This window comes from Canis lupus, chromosome 32, assembly GCF_048164855.1.
Source record: "Canis lupus baileyi chromosome 32, mCanLup2.hap1, whole genome shotgun sequence".
Taxonomy (NCBI): Eukaryota; Metazoa; Chordata; class Mammalia; order Carnivora; family Canidae; genus Canis; species Canis lupus.
In genome coordinates this window covers 27561642-27586937 of record NC_132869.1, presented here as the reverse complement: position 1 = coordinate 27586937, position 25296 = coordinate 27561642, and the positions used below count along the sequence as shown (strand labels likewise).

At 41.3% G+C, this 25296-nt stretch overlaps 1 protein-coding gene across 1 annotated transcript in view; it reads left to right on the top strand.

The window, feature by feature from the left end:
* The window catches only part of MYO1E (myosin IE), a 199422-nt gene that overhangs the window by 90158 nt on the left and 83968 nt on the right, over window positions 1-25296 (top strand). The window contains exons 5-6 of the mRNA XM_072808823.1: window positions 21148-21235; window positions 25002-25091. Coding sequence (XP_072664924.1) covers window positions 21148-21235; window positions 25002-25091 — 178 coding nt within the window. The remainder of the gene's footprint in view (window positions 1-21147; window positions 21236-25001; window positions 25092-25296) is intronic.

Genomic DNA, 25296 nt, shown 5'->3' with positions numbered 1-25296 from the left:
CTCGAATCATCTCACTAGTCACAGAATTAGGATGTGCCTTTCAATGATAATTTCTTACAATACCTGAATGATGAATCATTCTTTTAACATTATCTAGTAGTACCAGTATTCCAATTCCATGTCTGTCATATTCATCCTTTTTTGAAATTGGTTTGTTTTTACTCAGGTTCCAAATAAGGCTCACACGTGGCACTTGGTTGTCTGTATCTCAAGTCTCCTAATCATTAACAATTATCTCTGATTCTCTTTGTTTTCTTGGCACTTACTTGTTAGAGGAAAAGTTAGTTTGTCCTGCAGTATTTTCTGCAGTTTGAGGTTAGCTGGTTGTACACCATAACACTGCACTGTTGCCTATATTTCCTGTAAAATTGTAGTTATTGGCTTTAAAATTTTGATCAGGTTCAGATTGATTATTTTGACAAAAATGTCTCATCCATGATGCTGTGCACTTAATGCCTGTTGGTCTCTCTTTGTGTGATGTTCAGATTGCCAGTGGGTCCATCCATTATAAATTCTCATTTCACGTCATGGTTTAATTAGTGGTTAAAAAATAGTTATTTTCTAATTCTCTTATTCCTTCTACATTTATTACTCAAAATTATTTTATTTGGTTATCCTAAAATACAGTTTATATGGGAAAATTAGATACACAGCTTAATTTGTTATCTTTATTTACCAATTTTTGAAGCAATGAGTTGATTCCGTAGCAGCCTCCTGAGGTAAAATGTTATTTTCGATACCATTCCAACCTAATAGGTTTAAAATATCTTGTTTACTTACATGGCAATTTTTCTTTGGGGCTCAAATAGTCTTGTCTATGGCCATTGAGAGCCCTTTTATTAGCTCCTATGTCCCTTTGATGTGACCCTAGTAGTTTTTGGTAGTTTCCTTATTTAAAATGTCAGGCTCTGAGGGTGCCTGGCTGGCTGGCTCATGGAGCATGTGACTCCTGATCTCAGGGTTTTGAGTTCAAGCCTCACACTGGATGTAGAGATTACTTAAAAATAAAATCTTAAAAAAAAAAAGTCAGGCTCTGTTTACATTTTCTGCTGAGCTCTGGAGTCAGCCATTTCACCAAAAAGTCCTGGTTCGTTTTACTGGGAAATGGCACTTAGAGACCACCAATCTAGTCACTAAGAGTGCTAAAAGGCAAAGAAAGTGAACTTCCTTTTAGAAAAACAATGAAACATGAGTTCATGCCAATAATTTCCAGTTCATTTTTAAGATTATAGGGTTTTTACTTTTTTGATTTTTGTTTGCACCCCATTTTTCTTGTTTTTCCTTTTTTGAAGATCTATCCATTTTTTGAGAGAGACAGAGAGCACAGGTGTGAATGGGGCGAGGGGCAGAGGGAGTCTTTTTTTTTTTTTTTTTTAGATTTTATTTATTTATTCATAAAAGAAACAGAAAGAAAGAGGCAGAGACACAGGCAGAGGGAGAAGCAGGCTCCATGCAGGGAGCCTGATATGGGACTCGATCCCTGACCTGAGATCACCCTCTGAGCCAAAGGCAGATGCTCCAACCGCTGAGCCACCCAGGCATCCCAGGAAAGAGTCTTTAAGCAGAAAGTAGATTCCTTTCTGAGCAAGAGGCCTACCCTGGGCTGGAACCATATTAGATCATGACCTGAGCCAAAACCAAGAGTCAGACAACCAACTGAACTACCCAGGTGCTCCTGTACCTATTTTTCTAATGCTGAATATCTTGGTTCCTGATGACGTTATCACAATTATTTGCTTTGTACTCTGTGTATAAAAAGTATAAACATAAATAAATAAACTTATACAATGGATAAAGCAAATAGTCTTGTTAATGCTTTAAAGTAACCACCAATATTATTAATAGCAATACTGAGTTCACTTTAAAATTTGTTGTTCTTTTTTGCCCTTAGGTCTTAGAATGTACAGTCAAAATATCAGGTTTTATTTGTTTATTTTTTAAGATTTATTTATTTATTTACTTATTCATGAAAGACACAGAGAGAGGCAGAAACACAGGTAGAGGGAGAAGCAGGCTCCCCATGGGGAGCCCGATGCGGGACTGGATTCCAGGACCCCGGGATCACACCCTGAGCCACAGGCAGACGCTTGACCCTTGAGCCACTCAGGCATCCCAAAATATTGGGTTTTAAAAATCCACTTAAAATAATCCTTTTCTGTGTGATTTGTGCCAACCTAACCTAACAGATTCATTTATTTTATTTTGGATTTTAGGGGTTTAAAATTTTTAATTTTAATTTTGTTTTATAAATGTATAAAACATCTACATGATTCAAAGGTCAAAACTATAAAGCAAGAACACTGAAACCTTTCAAGGTAAATATAGATTTTGTGACATTTTGCCTCTAAATATTTCCATATATTTCTCTGGAAAATAAAAACATTTTCTTTCTGGGGCACCTGGGTGGCTCAGTTAGTTTAGCATACAACTCTTGGTTTCAGCTCAAGTCCTAATCTTACAATTGGGGATCAAGCCCCACACTGAGTTTGGCGTCCACTTCAGATTCTCCTTCCCTCTGCCCCTCCCCTGCTTTCCCTCTTTTTCTCTCTAAAATAAAGAAATAAAATCTTAAAAAAACACACGCAAAAAACAAAAAAACATTTGCTTTCTTAACACCAGAATCATTATCTCGACTAAATAGTTAGTAATAATTTAATATCGTCTAAAAATAAGCAGTCCATGTTCAAATTTCTCTAGTTGTTACAAACATGTCCTTACCTGCAGGTTTATGTAAATCAAGGAACGCTGGTTGCACGTGGTCATGAATTTTTCTTTTCTTTTTTTTTTTTCCTACCATAGTTACCCTATTCTCACTATTGTTTTTTCATGATGTTGATTTGGTGAAGAGAGCAACCCAGTTTCCCTATAAACACCTTCCAGATTTGTCTAATTGCTCCCTGATGGCCTGATTACACTAATTCCTTCAACTGGATTTTCTGTAAATTGAGAGTTAGATCTAACTACTTAATTAGGGTGCACCTAGGTGGCTCGATTGGTTAAGCATCTGCTGCCTTCAGCTCGGGTCATGGTCCCAGGGTCCTGGGATCCAGCCCCTTATTAGGCTCTCTGCTTGGTGGGCAGCCTGCTTCTCCCTCTCCCTCTGCTGCTGCCCCGGCTCATTCTCTCTCTCTCTCTCTGTCAAACAAATAAATAAATTCTTAAAAAAATTAATTAGACATAGGCTAAGCCCCGTCGGAAGGGATACTTGAGTGATGATGCATTGTTGCCTGAGCTCCACAAGTCTGGAAGCTGCTTTGGTGACTCGACCCACATCTCTCCCACCCTTACTATCATTGCAGGTTCATGGACACTGAAGTAGGAAATGTGCCTTTTCTAGAATCTTTTTTCAGCTATTCAGGTGGCAGTTTTAATGTTTTATTTATTGTTTTATGTTTTATTTATTTATTCTTGAGAGACAGAGGCAGAGACATAGGCAGAGGGAGAAGCAGGCTCCATGCAGGGAGCCTGATATGGGACTCGATCCCAGGACCCCGGGATCATGACCTGAGCCAAAGGCAGATGCTCAACCACCCAGGCACCCAGATTTCTGTGGTGGTGGCTGTCCGATATAATTCAGGAGATGGAGGAACAAGGAGCTACTTTGGCTCCTGACACTAACCACCTGGAGTTAGGCCAAGCTTCTCAGGTTAAGGTACAGTCTCTGCACAAGGCTGCTTGTACTTCAGACACCAGCTGCAAGTTTGGGGGTTCCCAGGCCAAACCCTCACTTCTGACCAGCTAGGTACAAGTTCAGTGGTTCCCACTACCCCCTTGGGTTCAGTAATTTACAAGAATGGCTCACAGAACTTATAAAGGTGCTGCACTTGCAATTACAGTTTTACTGTAGCAAAAGGCTACACATGAGAACCAGACAAAAGAAGGTGTGGGAGGGATCCAAATGTGAAGCTTCTGGTTGTCCTCCACCCCTGGAGTCATAGATGGTGTTACCTCCTTTAGGATGTGTGAGTTGTTAGTAGCATTGCCAACCAAACCTTTGTTGTTCAGAATTTTATTTATTTTTTATTTTTTAAAGATTTTATGTATTTATTTCACACACACACACACACACAGAGAGAGAACAAGCACAAGCAGGGAAAGAGGCAGAGGGACAGGCACAAGCAGGGGAAGAGGCAGAGGGAGAGGCAGACTTCCCACTGAACAGGGAGCCCGAAGTGGGGCTTGATCCCAGAGTCCTGGGATCATGACTCGAGCCAAAACCAAACCCTAAACCGACTGAGCTACCCAGGCACCCCATTGTCCAGAATTTTTTTTTTAAGATTTTATTTATTTATTTATGAGAGACAGAGAGAGAGGCAGAGACACAGGCAGAGGGAGAAGCAGGCTCCATGCAGGGAGCCTGACATGGGACTCGATCCCAGGACCCCAGGATCACTCCCTGGGCTGAAGGCAGGCACTAAACCACTGAGCCACCCAGGGACCCCCTGTTGTCCAGAATTTTCTTTTTTTTTCTTTTTTTCTTTTTTTTTTCAGAATTTTCATTTGGGCTCAGTCACGTACTGCCTGCACAGCTCACTTTGGTCTCCAGACCCTCATGAAGTTCCGGGCTAATACCTGTAGTTTCTAATTCCTCCAGGGGTCAGTACTTAAGTTTTTTAAAGCCCTTATCATAAATCATTGTCCAGTTCCCAAAGCCCCCAGGCAAACAGAGGCACTTTACTCTGGCAGGATATTCAAGGGCCCTAGAGATTCCCTCCTGAGGCAGGAGGCTAAAGCCTGACCTCTCTTTGTGTTAATCCTTGCCTACCTAAGAGCTGTGGTTCATCTGCTTTGAAAAAGTAGTTTTGCTCTCTCTGAGCTGCTGTGGTTCACTCTCACCAGCCCTGTGATCCTGGGCAACACACCTAAACTTGTCTGGGCCTCAGTTTCTTCCTTTATGGGTCAACTGGTTGACCAGATAGATGACCTCCAAGGCCTTTCTGGGTTTGGGAACTCTTTCTTCCAAATAATGCTGGAGGGAAGGGAAAGCAGGGAAATTTTTTTCCAGAGAGACCCGGGTTTGTAGCCACTGACACTGGGAGGGCTGGGCGCTTGTTCTACTCGGGGCTGAGTGGAATGCTGCTTGCCTGAATGCCTTTGGGAACAGAAAACAAACCCATTTTCCTGGGGGCTGGAAGAGAAGCCTGCTCCTGCTATTAAGGGCTTCTGCCATAGGTGGTAAAGGTGGGAGTTTTTATTTTTTTATTTTTTTAAAAGATTTTATTAATAAACTCACAAGAGACACACAGGGAGAGGCAGAGACACAGGCAGAGGGAGAAGCATCCTCCTTGCAGGGAGCCTGATGCGGGACTGGATCCCAGGACCCCGGGATCACACCCTGAGCCACCCAGGTATCCCAAAGCTGGGAGTTTGTAAAATCATTTCACTAGGAAGTAAAAATGAACAACGACCTAATCTTTCCCATGTTCTTTTAGACCTTCAGCTTCCAATTTCCCAGGTGTGACTTGGTCTCCATGACGAAATGCACACTCTTTAGAGGGGCTGATGGCAGCACACAGAGGCAGTATTATCAGTTTCCTCCCAGACTGACGTTTTCCTAAGAGGTGGATATGGGCACAGGGTAGATTGGCGGCTGACTAGTCTGGGACTAGAAATCAGTGTAGCAATTGAATTTAAAAAGAAAGAACTCAAGGAAGGAGACAGGCTGCTTTCTCAAGTACCAGTCTCCCTCAAAGCTTTGGTCCTGATTTTGCAAATGTTCATAGACTTGATTTGCCAAAATAGCTCGAGTTGTGCAGCCTCAGAGAGATGGAGTCTGGCCAACAACACTCAACAAATATGTGAATTAGACTTCATATCATGATTTTATTTTGTATTTTTGTTAAGATTTTATTTGTTTATTCATGAGAGACACAGAGAAAGAGAGAGAGGCAGAGGGAAAAGAAGGCTACCTGCAGTGAGCCTGATGCGGGACTCGATCCCAGGACCCCGGGAACATGACCTAAGTCAAAGGCAGACGCTCAATCACTGAGCCACCCAGGTGCCCCATATCATGATTTTATAAGGAGGATTTGGCCCTGGATGGTTCAGTTAATTATTTCCCTGGATCATTTGAGGGGAGCCAGAGTCCCATCTTAAAGTGGAATTCAGAGCAAAGGGATGATCATATTGGCTCATGTCATTAGATCACGGCCCCTACCTCTATTTGGAGACAATGAGGTAGGCTGTTCCTCTACTCCTCAATAGACTATTTGCCTCGGGGAAACCCCATCATTTCTGCTGTTTATCTTCCTGTCCCCACTCCCATATAAGTCAACCCCCTCTTAGTAACCTACACTCTCCTGCCAGCCCGGCCTTCCTTCAGGGTAAATCCTAGTCAGGAGTAAACACCCAGGATTTGCCTTAGGCATTCCCGGAGTCTTCCCCAACAGCCCACCAGCTGACTGGCAGACAGGCTGGGAGAGTGGCTGCCGTGGATGCTAATTTCATCCCAGCCCTTGCATCCTCTCATTTAACTTTCCAGGGAAAAAAGATTTCCAATTCTCAAATTGTCTTATTAGTTGAGGGGCTATAAAGAGATCTTGGCTCTGCCTCTAGAGATTCTGGGCCAACTGATTTCTGGTGGTAGGTCCAGAGCATTAGTGGCTTTTTTTTTTTTCAAGCTCCCCAATTTTTCTAGTTGAAAAGCAAGATGAAGGCAACCTGAATCCTAATTCACCTCTTGTCCTGAAGCACCATTAGAGCCAGCAAGTAAGCTTCCTGAGCGCCTGCCCTCTGCTGGGCGCTCTCTGTGTGGGTTGTCTCGCCTTATCCTCACAGCTGCTCTGGCTCTTGGCTTGATTTTTTCCCAAGGTTTCATCCAGAAAAGGAGGCGTAAGAGAATTCTAAGATCCTCAAACTAGTAAATAGCAGAGTCTCTATTTGAACTTAGCCCTGACTGACTTTAAACCCCGTGCAATTTCTCTACCCCCCACTGTAAGTGACACCTCTTTGTGCCTGAAATGTCCCACACTTCAGGGGAGGTGTTAGAGCTACCATATACTATGAGCTAAGGTTAGTTATCCTATGGTGAAAGTTTCCACCCCAAAACATAGCGCTTCTTTTAACCTAATCCCTTATAGGTTGTTGGCCATGATGTCTTCTGCAATCCAGGCGGCTGATGATCGTGCATTGTCATCAGTAGAAGACAGGCAGGTAGAATTACTGAAGGAACACAACCTTATGGGGATCCCTAGGTGTCTCAGTGGTTTAGCACCTGCCTTCGGCCCAGGGTATGATCCTGGAGTCCTGGGATCGAGTCCCGCATTGGGCTCCCTGCATGGAGCCTGCTTCTCCCTCTGCCTGTCTCTCTGCCCACCACCCCCATATCTCTCATGAATAAATATAAAAAATCTTAAAAAAAAGAACACAACCTTATGAATACATTAATTTCAATTTCTTTCTGAGAAGTGAAGATGCATCTATACACTAGATGGCCATACCTGGGCCATTTCATTATCTTGATATTTATTTAGCCTTGGACGCCAATGAGGGAATTATGGATGGGCATTGATCTGTGTATTTGGTACATTCTGTTAAAGAGGCCTTCGTCTATAGAGGAAGTCAGCAGGGGTCGGTTTTACAGATAACCTTGCTTCTCACCCCATACTTTATTCATTGCAAGCCATGTAGTTTTAAATGTGTGCATTTATCAAAGATATACTCATGTACTATAAAAAATTATGCATATTTGGCACATAAAAATAAAATAACAGTGTATTTTAAAGTTGACCTATATGAAATAATAGAATTCCAATAAATGTTAAATAAACAATAGATATTCATTTTGTTAATCTTTTCAGAATTTAGGAAATCTCTTTATGATGTACGTGGTTAATATCTCTTTAAGAAGCTATCTTAAAAAGTTTCAGTGGATATGTTCTTTTAACAAATTTGTAAGGAGGCGTATTTAAGTTATTTGAGTTCTTCTCAACTAAAAGTTGGGATCATTCTTTATCACATGAGTGTTAACATATCATATTAAGTAAAGACATGAGAAAGAACTCTAATCATGAGAAATGAGAGAGCCTGTATCTCCAGTGCAGGCCTCTCTCCTAACCTGCAGGTCCAAAGACTAAGGCCCAAAAAAAAACAAAAACAAACAAACAAAAAAAAAAAACAAAGACTAAGGCCCATTGCATGTTTTTGTAAATAAAGTTTCACTGGAACAAAGCTACATCCATTTGTGTCCATATTATCTTTGACTGTTTCTGTGCTACAATGGCACAGTTGAATACTGACAGAGACCATATCCAGGCCTTTACAGGAAAAGTTAACCAACTCCTGCCTGAGGCACAAATTATCATTGTGATAATCCCATTTATATGACATACCAGCATTTCCAACTTTGCAAATTCATAATGGTTCTTCTTATTTTACCCTAAAGCTTACTCCTTCACCAACTCTCTCTTCCAAACACAGTCGCTAGATGAATGCTCTTAACTATTATATATTTAAACTGTGTTCACTTCTGCTAAAATATTTCAGTGGTTCTCCATTGCCTCATAGGGTCCAAAGTACCTTGCTTGAGTAGAGACCAAAGTCCCTAGTTTGGGACACCTCCCACTGTTTTCTGCTACTCTAACCAAATGGCTCTACTCTTTTCCCTCCGATGGGTCAGGTTCATTTTTGCCTCCAAGTCCTTGACTGGTTTGTTCTCCCCATCTCCCACTCAAACCTTTCTCATCAATCTCAACCCAGTGATCTTTCCATTTCCTGAATTTCAGTAGCACCTGATATAGTAGTACTATTGTTTAATTTGCATGTGCTTATTTTAAGTAGTTTTTCACTCTTTGTTGTCTAGAAATGTGTTAGGGTTCTTGCTTTCTTTGATTGCCACAATAAATGTTTATTTAATGATACTTTTGAAACTGAAACACTTGAAATAAGCTATAAGTGCTATTTGCCTTTAGGTCAAGGGGCGATCACTTTGGATGAAAACAGTCAGCAAAGGTGTCACGGGTCTTGATTTGAGCCTTCCCCACTGGATGAGTAGGAGGAAGAAAACATGAATGGCTTGAGAGCCCCTGGAGCCCACACTGTGTGATGGGGAGTGAGGAGGATGTCTGTGTGGCTATTAAGGGTTTCTATTGACAAATTGTCCTTGTAAATTCCTCGTGGACTAACACTGGGCCTTCCATTTCTGTTTCTATATTTCTGTATTTCCACATAGCATTTGTATATCAGTGGCAGATCGGTTGATTTGGGGAAGGTAACTGTGATTGGATAACAGGGCCCTCCTTGAATGACAGGCTGCGTGATCTGAAGTAAACCTGTGGGCTTGGCAGTGTCTTGTAGGTCTCTGAGCAGGGACATGATGCACAAAAGGCTGGTTCATAAAACTAAGTCTATTGGTAGAAAAGAGATGGGATCTTGAGAGAATACAGATAGCTGGTGAGGTTATGAGGGCCTGACCTGAACTGGAAAGGCAAAGAGGAATCTGATGTGTGACATTCAGTAAGCCTGAAGCACTAAAAGAACAGGACGGGAATGTGGACTCTGAACAATGCCAACAGATAAACACAACCGTTCTAGCCCCATTAGCAGCACTGACGATGGTGAGCTCCTGGAGACACAAGTAGACACCTGTGATTCCAGTACATGAGCAACCCACATCTGCCCAGCTCATTTGTCTTCTGTGCTACAAAATCCAGAATTTGGACTCATGTTATAGAATTACATAGGTGATACCTTTGGATCTCTCTGAGACATCATTGCCAATCTATTTAATAAAATAATCATGTGGTTAAAGGTAAATGGTGTGGTAAAAGGGGAAGGAGAACCAGCAGGTTTTTCTTGTATTCTGTGCCGGCTCTATATTACCAGACAAGATCTTGGCAGTGTGACCAGAGCCGTTTCTGGGGCCCTTGCCAGCTGACCTCTGTGGGGACATATGGGGCCGTGGAGAACATTTCTGTGGCAGTTTTATTGCTGCCAACAAAAGTGAATTCCTATCACTTTTGGCCCACATCAGCTCTTGCCATCCTGGCTGGTTTTAAAAATGTGTTGTCAATTTCAGAGCATTTGGTGCAGTTCCTAATTTTATTTTTGCTTAAAATATTCTGATGGAGTTGTTTTCTTAAAGACTGGGCATTCCTTCCTTAATGTATCCAACACCAGTTTGTAAAGTCTTGGTGGGTTGCATCCCAAATCCGTGCCAAATGAATATTGTTTTAAGAATAAAGACATGAGAGATATTTTGAAGGTATATCACTAGCATTTGGTGACTGATTGAATATGAATATTTTCAGAGAGGAAAAGGAGATACTTGTCACTATTGGGTCTAAGATTTCTGAATGATCTGCTTCAGAAGACGATTTGGATTTGGAAGCCCTAAGATTTGGAATAGTAAAGGTTAAAGATGAAAAGATTTTAAAAAATCAGAGCACCTCCAATATTTGGCTTGTGTCCCATCTCTGCTTTCTGCATCTGCAACATCAAGTGTCTCCTGGATTCTCAAGCTGTCTTCCTGTCTTTGATGTATTTCAGGAACCTTTTCTTATTAGCATTGGAAGGCTTCTGTTTCTGTTGGTCCACCCAACTTCTTGTTTATCCCAGCAGCATTGGCCTTTGAGGCTCCCTGTCCTTCTGGCCTGGCTTTGGGAGGCCTTGTCTAGCTCACACCCCTGACTGGGGTCTACATGAGGGCCAACCTCAAATCTGCCCTCTCCCCCAAGCTCGCTGCAGCTCTTACCTTCCAGCCTGTGTGATTGTAGAAATTCTTTTATCATCAAAGGATGTTATTGAGGAAGGCTGATTCACTAGCTAATTACTATAGTATCCAAAATCAGAGTAGTGGCTCTTTGAGTACTTGCTTTAAGTCTCACCATCTTTCACTTATATCATTTACAACTTGGCAGACTAGGTGTTACTACCCCACTTTTTGCACCTCAAGAAATGGAGTCTCAAAGGTAAGGAACCATGTTAAACATCTCACATTTGCAATGTGGCAAAGCCGTGCTCCCAGCCACGGCTGCCTGGCTCTATTATTATACTCTTTCCATTGCTCCCTGTTGCGCTGAGCCAGCAGGTGTTAGGTTATCTGGGTGATGATCCGTTAGCACCCACGGTCACGTGCTGTAGTGGAAAGAAAGACCTCGGGGGTTGAGTCATAGGGTGGACTCTGTTTGGTTCTGTATCAAGTGTGTGACCTCTGCAAGCCTCAGTCACTTCATCGACAAAATGAGGATTAATGCCTTAAAGCAACATAGGGAAAGCCAAATAAAAAAATACACATAAAAATGTTTAAAAAAAAGAAAGATTTTATTTGACCAAGGCCAAGCAGGGGAGTGGGAGGGGCAGAGGGAGAGAAAGACAGAGAGAAAAGCAGATTCCCTGCTGACCAGGGATCCTGACACTGGGCTTGATCCCAGGACTCTGGGATCATGAGCCAAGCCAAATGCAGATGCTTAACTGGGTAAGCCATGTAGGCACCCCAAAAATATTTTTTAACTGTTAAGGAGTGCTATAAAATATCTGCTAATGTCATTGAAAAGAATTTCTAAGCTAATGAATAGTTGAACTGGGGCTCAAACTTGGTCTTCAGACTAAACATTGGGCTCTTCCTATTGCATCAGCCTGGGCTGAGGAGAGAGTTGCCGTGGGGCCATTTTCTTGGCAGACTGTTAGGTGAAAATTTTGTCTGCTTGACAGTACTCATTGATGGGGAAGAAATAAGAACTCTCTATGTTGTTCACACTTTCCTCATTATGTTAAAGAATGAATTTTTTTCATTTACTCAGCTTCGACATGTCTGTCTGATTTTGTATGTTACAAGCTTAGCTATTGCATGTACTTGAGGATTTATTTTTCAGTGTCATGACAGAGTCCAACAGATCACCCCTTTCTCTGCAGCCCTGGAATCCCCCCAGGTGGGCAACAGAGATGCTTCACCCCAGACTTCTTTTTTTTCCCCCAGATCTTCTAGGACTGCCAGGAAGGGAATATGTGAATCTCCTTTGGAGAAGGCTGTCCAGAATCTTCTTTGATGTGTCTCTCTTCTTGATCGCACATTGTCACGTGATCACAGTGGTGCAGGCTGTTATTTTTTAGTTCCCACTTTGTGTGAGATAATAAATGTTTTTGGCAGAAGCCTTAATTAAAGAGGTGTCTATCAGTAAAGACTCAGGTGTAGTTAAAAGTTTGATTATGCTACGAACCGTGCTATTCATGGAGTTATTTTGCGAAACACTGTTGAATTTAATCGACTGGCTAACCCATATGAGGATTTTAAATATATATGCCCTATTCTGGAGCAATAGAGCCAGGCTTCTTTCCTAGCAATGCCACTCACTAGTGTGCCCCTTAGGGAGTTGTGTAGCATTTCTCGTCAAAGAATTGGGGATAAGAGCTCCTACCCCACAGGGCTATCACTGAGATCAAATGACTGATAGATGTGAAACCTATACAGCGGTCCATGACGTGCCTTAGCTAGCTGCTCACTCACTGGCCAGTGCTACAATGATTACATCCACTAGTTTGCTCCTTTCAAATCTCCTTTGGAATTGATGTTATTTCTCATCTTCTGGACTATTTCTCAGACACAAATATGTTCATCTTTTGAACTCTCAAATTAGGCAAAAAAAATTTTTTTAATTAGCTCTTTTTTTTTTTTTTTTAAATCCTGGGTTATACCTTTTGAAATAGTCAAATTCAATACTACTATGTCCCTGTATCAAAAAGTAAGGTTTGAGAGAATCAGTCCCAGCAGGAATATTTCAGAACTTCATTGTCTTCTCAGGCTCCCCACCAGGTTGACACAGTTGGCCTCCAGCTCCCTGGGCTCCCATGAATGCTACATTTGTCCCCATCCTTTTCCTCATGCCTCTCCAACCTTGCCAGCTTGTTCTCTATGGGGAGCTTCCTCCTCAACACTCCCAAAATGGTCCCCATTTCATTTGACACGCATTGAGCTTCCAGCAACAGAAAATCTAATTCAAACTGACTGAGAAATTAAGACGATTTATCATTCCCCATAAAAGAACATGCAGAGGCTGTGCAGTCCTCAGGGCTGGTTTCAGTCGTCCATTGATGTCATCAAGGACCCAGGTTCTTTCCAGCTCTCTGCTTCACAGTCCTGACATTCTGAGATTTGTTCTGGCTCTCCTTGCAAGTGGCTACCAGTGGCAGTCAGAGTAATGTACTTCCTTACAGCCTCAAGGAGAGAGGAGCCTCTCTCCTGAGCCCTTCCCTTCAGTCTAGTTGGGTAGCTTTGTTAATATGGACTCTTGAGTTCCCTGAGGGTGGTGGTCAGGTGCAGGTGGGCTCAGCTGAGCCTGGGACCAGCTTCTCTCTGCCTGGTGCACCAGGCAAGACACCTTAACCATATCAGGACATTGTCAGGGAAGGGGAGGCAGAGGTGGTAGATTGGGTGGGAACCAGTAATGGCCACTACAGTCCCCGGGGTCCCAGTATGGCCTGTATCCAGGCATGCTTCTTTTCGGTAGTCCCACTTACTCTCACTCACATGGTACTTACATCCAGAACCTTTACCTGTGCTTCAGACTCCTCTTTTCAACTCTCTGCTGACCATCCCTGTTCTTCCCAGGAATACGTATCTCTTCAGACTCCATCATTTTGGAACAGTTCCTCAGATTGCAGGGGACACATTGCGGGGTTTACCCAGTGTGTGCATTTTCTGCTTTTTAGAGTTTTAAAGAGTTTGGGCATTAAATTCAGGAGGTCAACCTCAGCCTGGGTCTTTCTGGTGATGCCTTCGACCAGATTCGGGTCATTCCGGCTAAGTGGGACTTCCTTAGAAACAACACCGTGCTCTTGATCAGCTGGTTGGGCCTGTATGTGTCTGCTCTGTTTCTTCTGATTAAGTTCACTATGTTTTCTTCTAGGGCAAGTTAGCATTTTGTGGGCATATTCTGAGATTATGGCAGCAATCCTGCTTCTCATCAAACCTCCACCCACCATAGCATCCATTGATGACTCTGGCCCAAATCAGTCACCTAGATGACAGTTGCCAAATGGTGATGATCTATTTCCATCACTTCTTCTACATGTGGCATTCAACTATAAGGAAAAGTTTTCCCATCCCCCTTATTATTGATTTATCTTGTTTTCATGGCAGGATCATAATCCAGTACTATCATTATCTTGATCAGTGGGAGCCCTTTCATACTGGCTCTTGTGTGCTTCACATGCCCACATCAGATACTGTACTTTTGTACCTTTTATCACAGCTACATGTTCTAGGCTCAGGTTGCATTTTCCCTGGTCCAGCCCTGTAATTGGCCATCTCTCCAAGAAGCCTTGGTCCCTTTTATTTATTTATAAGATATATATACACCACACACACACACACACACACACACACACTTTCTAACAGTTTGTGTGTGCATGTGTACTGATACCTTTCATTCTAACAGTTAAAATGGATGCCTTAAAACCAATCCAACCCCTCAGGGTTCTTTTTTTCTTTTCAAATTTGTTAATACTTTCTCTGACAATGAGAGTCTTGTTTCACATTATTTTCAATGTATTTGTCTGCTTATTGCTCAGTCTAATATATGTGCTCAATCTAATCAGTCCCCCAATCACCAGCCGTCTCTTCCATTCATTACCTCCGTGCTCCCCTCAGCCTCCTGATGGCTCTGAGACTGGCCCACCATGCCCACTGGCCCCCACCCCTGAGTGGCCCTCAAATGCCCTTCACCTGCTTTGCATCCTTAGTTTCTGGGCTCCTACAAGCACATGATATAATCCCCAACCCTGCCCTGCAGCTTATGTAAACTCTTATCTTAGTGATACAGTATCCATCGGTTCCTGAGGCCCCAAACCAGGATGCCATTCTTGATTCCTTCTTATCCATCTTCTGTCAAGACCCATCCCTTGCCGAGTTCTACCAATTATACTTCCTAATAGGGCAAGAGTTTACCCTCTTACACATTTTACCACCAGCACTGCCCTAAAGGAGGCCTTCATCCGCTTCACCAGGATCCTGCACTCTCTTTTAACCTGGCTGTCTCCTTCCAACATGGTGTCCATGCTCCACACGTGCTTCCCATTGATGACTGCAACACTTCCCACCTATGTAGGGTGTACATAATATTAAAGTATGCACAGAGGATGGTCCCATATTTAGTTTTATTTCAATGTTCCCGCTTCTATCAGAGAGTAAGTCTGTTTTTGTGCTGGTATGTTTTAAAACCTCTTGTTGATCTCTTTGTTAAAATGAGTGGGCTTCAGGCTCAAGGCTTTTGGCAGGCCAACTAGAATTCAACTACTTCCAGAGTGGTTCATGTTAGTTAATGAGGACATTAAAATTATTTCTATAAAACACAAGTACATTAAAGAGTAATGACCCGGGATCCCTGGGTGGCGCAGCCGTTTAGCGCCTGCCTTTGGCCCAGGGCGCGATCCTGGAGACCCGGGATCGAATCCCACATCGGGCTCCCGGTGCATGGAGCCTGCTTCTCCCTCTGCCTGTGTCTCTGCCTCTCTCTCTCTCTCTGGGACTATCATAAAAAAAAAAAAAAAAAAAGAGTAATGACCCAAAAATATCACCCACCACTTCACTTTTAAGTTAAAAGAACATCCCCTGAGGCCTGCCCAACTGGCTCAGTTGGTGGAGCATATATGACTCTTGATCTCGGGGTTGTGAGTTCAAGCCCCACATTGGATGTAGACATTATTTAAAATCTTAGGAATACCCGGGTGGCTCAGAGGTTGAGCATCTGCCTTAGGCTCAGGCTGTGATCTTGTGGTCCTGGGATTGACTCCTGCGTCAGGCTCCCCAAAGAGAGACTGTTTTTCCCTCTTCCCAGGCCTCTACCTCTCTGTGTCTCTCATGAATAAATAAGAATAAAATCTTTTTAAAAAATAAATCTTAAAAAAAAAGAAAAGAAAAAGAATATCCTCTGAATTGACCCTCCTTTCTCCAATCCATCCTTTCCATCCCAATTCACAGGGAAATAACCATTGTCCTGAATTTTGAATATATACTTCCCTTTTCTTTATGGTATTACTACTTGCATTTGCTTCTCTAACCAACCTCTTGACTGTTTTTTTGTGCTGTTGAACTTGATGTAAATGGAATCCTACTATATGCGTTTCATGTATTTTTCTTCAGCTATCTTTTTTCTCCCACACAACATTAATATTGAAATTTACTGGGACTGAGTAGCTATGATTCTCCCCCCCCCCACCCCAGAAAAGTATTCCACTTTTGAATATGTCACAGTTTATCTGTCTATTCTGTGTTGGTAGAAATTTTAATTATTTTCACAAATAACTATTTTTTGTTGTATTTATTTTTAAGGTTGCTAATTTGGGATAAGCGATAACGGTTTTCTATTTATAGTAGTCATATAGATGCTCTTTTTAAAAATAATTTTAAGTAAAAAAATTAATTTTAAGTAAATTGAGTCAATTTAGAGAAAAATACTAGGTAAATGATAGATCAGCTGGTCTTTAGAGGAGATGTAAAGGCAAAATTCATGAATATGATGCAGAAAGGACTGGAGTCTGATCTGTATAAAATGTAAGACACTTACTACTGCTGACCAGAGCGTTTGGTCCTTGCTCAAAACTGATACCCAAGGCATTGTCATGGACTTTTCATCCCCTTCCAGTCCCCCTCTTTATCCTTCCAGCTCCTTTTTGACTGCTGGTAATTCCTTTCAGTTGCACCCAAAAGGATTTTTGTCTCCAGCTAGGACTTAGGCTTTACCCTTTACCCTTGGTCTGTCTGCACAGGGACACACACACCTCTCCTGGCTAACTTTACTTGTCTTGTTGAAACTTGAAATAGTTGTGGCTTCCTTTAAGGATCTTTTCTTTACACACACTCCAATCAGGTATACATGCCCCCCAGGAGTCCCTAAAACCATACCCCATCTATACAGTTTATTATAGCATGTGTGACTCACCTTCCCCAGCAGGCAGTGAGCTCCTTCAGGGCAGGAGCCACGTCTCATTCCAGCCTCCAGCCCGAGCTTGGCATGTGGAGGGGCCTACACAGCACATGTAGAGTAAACAAACACACAACAATATTTGTTTTAAGTGTTTATCCTTTGTAAAGTGCAAACAAATCTAAAGTTGGAAAAGCAACATTTCAATCACATTAACTTCATCAGTTATAAGGGAACAATAGTTACTATAGTAAGAGCTGTTAGGGGCAGCTGTGTGGCTCAGTCAGCTGGGCATCCTCTTGGTTTTAGCTCAGGTCATGATCTCGGTCCTGGGATTGAGCCTTGCCTAGGGGTCCATGCCCACCACAGAATCTACTTGAGTTTCTCTCCCTCTCCCCCTCCCCTAGTTTGCACTAACATGCATGTATGCACGCTCTCTCAAATAAATAAATCTTTAAGAAGATTAAAAAATAAAAAAGAACTGTTACAGATATTTTGTGACTAGGGGTGGGGAGAGAGTAGATTGTTGAATCTTCGAGCAGTAGAAATGATCGAATCTCCTTATTCTATGGAAAATCCACACAAAAACTATGATGGAAATGTTTTTACGTTTGCTAGAGTAGGGTTGAAGTGAATTGAAAACACTATTGACTTTTAAGTGAGGAATAACTTCCAGACCTATAAAAGCAATTATGGTTCTTGAATCCAATTATTAATATACCATTGTAAATAGCTTTTACCCCCAGAACATTCTTTCTGTTTCTTTGAAATTTTAGCATATGTTTCCATTTCTGTAGTTAATGTACACAGAACATTATTTCTTATTTGAATTGATATTTCCTATGAAGTCTGTCTTAATTTTGTTTTAAATTTGCTTGGCTTGGGGAGATCCCTGGGTGGCTCAGCGGTTTAGTGCCTGCCTTCGGCCCAGGGCTTGGTCCTGGGGTCCCAGGATGGAGTCCCACATCGGGCTCCCTGCATGGAGCCTGCTTCTCCCTCTGCCTGTGTCTCTGCCTCTCTCTCTCTATGTGTCTCTCATGAATAAATAAATAAAATCTAAAAAAATAAAAATTTGCTTGACTGGTTCCCAGCCAGTTATATAAGAACTGGGATGTTAGTTAAAAATCTTATTTCTAGGTCCTGTCCTTGGAGACTGGGATTGGAGGCAGGTCAGAAGAGAGCCCAAACATGAGCATTTTAAAAGTACTTTGAGGATTCTGGTAGGATGCTGGATTTAGGGACCAATGGGGCATTTTTCTAATTAAAAGCACATATATTACTAGAGGGTTTTGTTGGGGTTTTTTCCATGTTAGAAGTTAAGTGAAGGCGGGGCACCTAGGTAGCTCAGCAATTGAGCGCCTGCCTTCAGCTCATGGTGTGATCCTGGAGTCCCAGGATCGAGTCCCATATCAGGCTCCCTGCATGGAGCCTGCTTCTCCCTCTGCCTGTCTCTCTCTCTCTCTCTCTCTCTCATTCTCTCTTTCTCTCTCTCTCTCTTATGAATAAATAAAATTAAAAAAGAAAAAAGAAGTTAAGTGAAGGCAACTGAATTAAGAAAGACTACCTATAACGATAAGCAAAGCAAATTCCCTAACTGCTTTGAGATGCAAAGCAAATAATTTTGGGTGTGCTGTATAATGTCTGATACCTTCGCATTCTTTTGACTTGTGTTTTAGTCCAGAGGAAGAAAAGATATTTTCCCATCCCAAAAGGGCCAGTATAGTTATGGTTGTATATACTGTAAGCTTCAAATAATTATGTATGTAATATTATGTCCATTATTGTACCATATTCTGAGCAAATTACCAGCCTCTGGATCAACAGAACTTTTTTTAAGTGTTTGTAAATGGAGACCAAGAAATGAAACTTCCAGTCAATGTTCAGTCAGAACTAATTATTTTAAAGCTTCTGAAAAACACCACAATTACTAGAATGTCAATGTTCTATTATTAGACCTGGCATACTTATTTTAATACATAAAATGAATTATGTTCCATTATTCTTCTGTTCTTTCACTTCCAACAAAAGAGATAAAATAGTTCATGTCTGATCACACTATTAACCAAAGACACAGTGGGGTATTGTTATACTTTTATTTTATAATTCTAGTGGGATTTGTTGCTTCACTCTCTCTTTCTCTCTCTCTCTCTCTCTCTCACACACACACACACACACACAGCTTGCTCCAAGAAATTCTGAACATGAAAATATGTTTACTCATCCTGATAAAGGATGAGTTTTCTAGAAATGCTATTTTTAAAAATCTAAAATATATAGATAATTACCTGTTTCAAAAATTTAAGCATTAAGAGATACTACATCAAAAGAAAAAAGAATCATCTATATAAATCAGGAATATTTCTTTTTAAAAAATATTTATTTATTTTTTTATTTGTGAGAGAGAGCACATGCACAAGCATGGGTGGAGGGGAAGAGGGAGACAGAGAATCTCAAGCAGACTCATGATCAGCATGCAGCCCAATGCGGGGATCGATCCCATGACCCGAGATCATGACCTGAGCCAAAGTCAAGAATTAGATACTCAACTGACTTAGCGACCCAGGCACCCCAAGTCAAAAAATATTTTTCTTTGTTCCACTTCTATTCTTGTCCATACATTATTTTTACATAGTTGTGATCACATTATAGGTATATTGTCTTCTGCTTATGTTGCCATTAGCCTTAGCCGCAGTCTTTATGAATGTTGCCACATAGTTTTCTAATTACTTTAAAGGTCCTTGTGATTTAGATTGGGTGGTTGGTTGTACCTTTGCACTTTTAGACTTTACAATATTCTTGAATGTTCACATTATTTGCAACATAAAATGGACTTTCATTTGTTGACAAAACCTGTGCTTCAAATGAGCAAGAGTGCATGTTTTGACCTTGGATCTTGTATATAAATCATTTGATTACCTGGACTATTTAAACAGATCATTTCCTCATGGAGCTGAAATATTTACTATACCAGCTTGTTCCTGCCAGTAATCATGTCCTCTAAAAATAGTGTGATATTTCATCCCAGACTTGCTGATTTTCTTCTTGCCACCGCATCTTATGGAATTTCAGTTTAGTTTCCCTAGTTATGTGAGCTGGAAGTGGGGAGCTCTGAGTACAGGGATGGTGAATGAGTCAGTTGCAAAGAGGGTCATTCCTTTAGTCTTCCCTCTAATCTCCCTAATTAAACATGTATTACGTCAAGGAAATCCAACCGAGTTCTGAGTTTTGTTCTGATGGCTACATCATTCCTTTTTGTATTTGTTTTGTTTCAAAATATCAAATTATTTCCAAATTTATTTCAGTTTCCTTTTGAAGGTAAGGGGTCATCTGGCCTGGATGTACCCTATGCAGACGCTTCCTATTTTGTTGAATGACAAAGGCAACCAATAGAGAGCTGAGAAATCTGACTGACTTAGGCATGTTGTGAGTTGAGGTCATCATCAATTCAAGGGGATTTTGAAGGAAGAATGGGTATTTTGAAGAGCAGACTATACACTGTTAACAAAAGGGTTTCCCCATGTAGTAAGGCCATTAAAACGGAAGGTAGTCTTTGTTATGCAGGATGTGATTAATATTGCCTCATCATTTAATTTTAGAACTTCTAAAATAAAGTTGCTTGCATCAGTTCAAGGCACACAGTTTGAAACCTGAGAGTGCCTACGTTTTCCTTTTTTTTTTTTTTTTTTAAATTACAGAAGTAATATATGCATTACTTAAAGTTTGGGAAATAATGACCCGAAAGGAGTCTTCCATGTTATTTTTGTCTTCACCAGAACCTCTGCTAGTATTTTGTGGTAGTTCTAGTCTGTTTGTTTGTTTGTTTGTTTAATGTATTTTTTCTTTACGTTTTATAACCATATTTTCATATATAATTTTATCTGGTTTATTTCACCTAACATTATTTCATATGCTTTTCCCCTGAGTTTATAATCTTCCCATCAGTTGTCATTTCTGTATAATATTCCATCCTTCTGCTATCCCATAATGTTCCTAATCCTGTTCTCTATTATTGGGCATTTAGAATGACTAATTGTCTATTCTGGACATTATCGTGACCAAGACCTTGGTCCACAACCCATGTTGACATTGCTCATACAAGTCCAGGAGGTGACCTCATCTTGCCATGATTTGTCTTTCTCAACTGGTGTTTTGCATTTATTGCTGAATTCCTTTCTGCTAACTTTCTTTTTGGTTTTTGTTTGTTTGTTTGTTTGTATGTTTGTCTTGTCAGGGGGAGGGAACTGGTTGTAATCCACTTCATGGGTGGGTATTTTTGTCTTTCTTTTCTTAGTGGTGAAAGTGGTGCTGGAAAGACAGTGGCTGCCAAATACATCATGAGTTACATCTCTAGAGTATCTGGAGGGGGTCCCAAAGTCCAGGTGAGTTAGTGATACGGCCCATTTTGAGGCTCTGTATTATGTGAGAGATAAAAACCTCCATTTGCTGTTCTAAAAAAAGAATTTTTTTCCACAGAAAAGACATTGGTTCTATAACTGAGAAGCTTGAAATATGCAGAGAAATAGCATGAGATGGAGATACCAAGTATATAATGAGCTCCTACAAATCAATAAAAAAGATCAATAATCTGAAAAGGAAATAAATAAAGGGTATGAGGGACAACTTATAAAACATGAAAATATGCTCACCCTCATGGTAATAAGGGTGATGCAAATTAAAACCTCACCAAAAAAGTATTTCTTAACTGTCAGAATGGCAAAAATTTTGTAGTGTTTCAAACACTCTGTTGGTAAAAACATAGGAACATAGCTCTTCTCATACATTACTAGTAGGAGCATGAATCAGTATACTTTTATGGAGGACACTTCAGCAGAATTTATCAACTCTGTGATGTAGATGTGCCTTTTGATTCATCAATTCTGCTTAAGAGAATGTATCCTTTAGATGTGCTGAAATGTATGCAAAATGAAACAGTTATCTAATATGGCATTCTTTAGAAACGTAAAAGACCGGAAACCACTTGAATGTTCATCAGAGATTGATGATACAATTATGGTTCATAATAGAATAGCATATTAGCTGTAAAAATGAAGCTTCATTTTTGAGAATGATCTCCAAGATAATGATGAATTGCAAAAAAGCAAGGTTCAGAACATTGTGCATAATGTGTTGCCATTTGAGGAGAATAAGAGAAGGTATATCCGTGTTTGTTTGGGTAGGTATAACATACCTCTGGAAGGATTTATAAGAAACTGATGATGGGTTCTTCAGGGGTGGAAACTGGGAGACTAAGGGGAAGGGTACATTTTCCTCTATAACCTTTTGAAACTTTTATATATATTTTTAAATATTTTATTTATTTATTCATGAGAGACACACAGAGAGAGAGAGAGAGAGAGAGAGGCAGAGACACAGGCAGAGGGAGAAGCAGTCTCCATGCAGGGAGCCCAATGTGGGGACTCGATCCCGGGTCTCCAGGATCATGCCCTGGGCTGAAGGCGGCACTAAACCGCTGAGCCTCCCAGGCTGCCCGAAACTTTTCTCTTTTGACCTATGTGACTGCATTTCCAATTTAAGACATTTACAAAAATCTTAAAATAGAGTGGGGGAGGAGTAGGGGAGATAAAGAAGAAGGAAACATTCGAAGGTAACATTAGGAAAGCAGGAACATCCAGAGAAATGAGGACACAGGAGAGATGAAAAGGGGGAAAAGTATATGGGCCAAGAAGCAGCACTTTGAGAGTGCAGCATGGAGAATGGTAGCTACAGCTTCATCTGTCTTTAGTTTTACCTGTCGTGGTAGCAGAATTGGCATCAGCAGAAATGGGGGAAGCCCCCTCCTGAAGAGCAATGGATGATGGCGAAGGTGGGCAAGGGTCCATAGGGGGCCACCCAAACACATAGGGCTCATTTCTGGCACAGACTGCTGGGAACAGTTTCTTACTGGAACTCATGCTCTCAGGTAGATTTCACCATAAATATGAATTTTTTAATCCAAATCATTGAATAAGTGATGTCTCTACTGCAAGCCATGTGTTGACTTTAAAAAGATACATCCAAATTCTCTTCACCATGTTCTGGCTGCTAATTAAATGGTGTTCTGTTATGTCCTGATGGGTCAGAAGACTTCAGGCAGCATCCAGAACTCTTTTCACAGTGAAAGGGTCTGAGAATGGTCTCTTTCACTGAATGAAAGGAAGATCTCGAGTAGCACTGTCCAGTGGAAAGACGGCATTAGTCACATACATAATTTAACATTTTCAAGTGGCTACATTTTTAAAAAGGTGAAAAGAAGCAGGTGAAATTAATTTTAAAAATACATTTAACTCAACATATCCCAGACATGATTATTTCAGCATGTTATGAATATCAAAAAGCTAATGAGATATTTTACATTCTTTTTTTGATATTAAGTCTTCGAAACCCAGTGTGTAATCTACACTTAATAGTACATCTCAATTGGGACTAGCCTTCTTGAAACTCAAGGCAACATGTGGCTCATGGCTTTGGTATTGGACAGTGGGGATGATTTAAGAACTTAGGTTGGTGTGGTGCCACTCGATTGACTCTATTCATGTGATCCTGCCCTATCCCTAGAAGATTGACATGAAGACAAATTCAGAATACTGTTTTATGGGTGGGCTGCACCTTTGCCTTAATTTGTTTTTTATCCTTTCCCCAAATGCTGATCATGTGCCACAAAATTCTGTTGGACATCTTGATAGTTGATGGATGGATGGACAGGTGATGGATACATGCATAAGGATTCTCAGCTTAACAGTCAGTAATTAAAGAAGGGAAGAGACAAGAAGAGCCTTTCTTTTGTTCTTCCCCTCTGAGAAGCTGAGTGTTGATAAATGGTGTCATACAACAGATATAAAGGATTGATGAAGAGCCACAAAGTCAAAATTAATTTTACAAAGCAAACCTTGTTTGTATAAATCCATGAGTTTTTGAAGGATGGTAGGCAGCTTGGAAGCCATTTCTAAGCTTTGAACTTGACCCCATGGAGGGACCACCCAGAATTTGCCTTTGGTGCTATTGTCCCAGTTAGTGAAATTCCTGTTCTCATTCCTCTTCTGAATGTTCAGGAGGGTGCCGAAGGAACTCTTTGGCTGTTACATAGTTAATAAGTAGTTAGTGCCTTAACCTGGTCCTGTTTGCTACAGACCACGACCTAGTGGCCAGACTGCAGACGTTTATTGTTGACTTTTCTCTTCCTGTTTTTCTATGAGGACAATGATACAGAGCTCTTGGCTTGAAATTAGTCGGTAGCTGAAGAGCACAAACCAAAGACTTGTTATTTCTGGAACATGTTTAACCATAGCATGTGAATAATTAGAACTACAGGGAATGACTCACTTGTTGAAAGACCTCTCCAACATCAACTCCTATCTGTTGAGCTGTCTTGCCCATAGAGTGTTTTGCACACTTTCAGTCTGGCACTGAAGTGGGCTGTTTGAAAACCAAATTCTTCCTCCCTAGTAGGCCAGGAATTGTTCCATACAATCCTGTGTTGGCCCTTGCTGCTCAAAATGTGGCTCTACGCTGGCAAAACCAGTAGCACCAGGGAGCTGATTAGGAATGCAGACTCTCAGTCCCGGCCTCAGACCTCCTGAATCTGTATCTACATTTAAGCAAGATCCCTTGGTGATTCACAAACATGAAAGTTTGGGAAACACAAGACTATGTGCCCACAGCCTTGTCAGGGAGGAAAAACTACTTAATTTCCCTGAAGTTCTCTCTCCCTTGCAATGAAGAGGGCAGGTGTGGAGAAGTTGGGTAAAAAAAGGGGTGGGGATGATTGGTAAAAACTGATCAATGTGGCAATGAGATGCTCCTTCCTACCTCAAATCCTTCCTTCCTGCTGTGACTCCTGGCATGCCTGTGACTGCGGGGTACAGCTACACCATCCAACTTGGACACCCAGTCCTGGAACATATATAGCTCCTGTTTTGCTGGTACCCTGGCTCCAGGGCATGATGCATCAAGTCAGAGGAGCTGGAAGGCATGAACACACAAGCAGTCTAGGTCTATTGGGAGAAAAGCATAAATCTTGCAGAAACCCCAGGACCATGTAGATTTGAGACCTTGCCTTCAGAAACCAGGTCCTTAGGGAAAGTTTGGCTTCATGGTTGGTGGTTGATGCTTGCACTGTCCTAACCTCTGGCCTGTTTGCTGTGACAGCACGTCAAGGACATCATCCTGCAGTCCAACCCGCTGCTGGAGGCCTTTGGGAACGCCAAGACCGTCCGGAACAACAACTCTAGCCGATTTGTAAGTCTCTTCCCCATTTCACAGACCGTCACCTGAAATGATGTTAATTTTCCTGGGTTAAGTATGGTATCCCCAAGGAAATGTGAGCTTTTTACCTATCATCAGGAGGCTGCCATTTCAATCTTTTCTTCATTTTCAATAGCAGTTTGCTGTCAGGCTTCAATTTGCCCTTTCACTGAAGTTATTTTTGAGCCTTGGGATATAA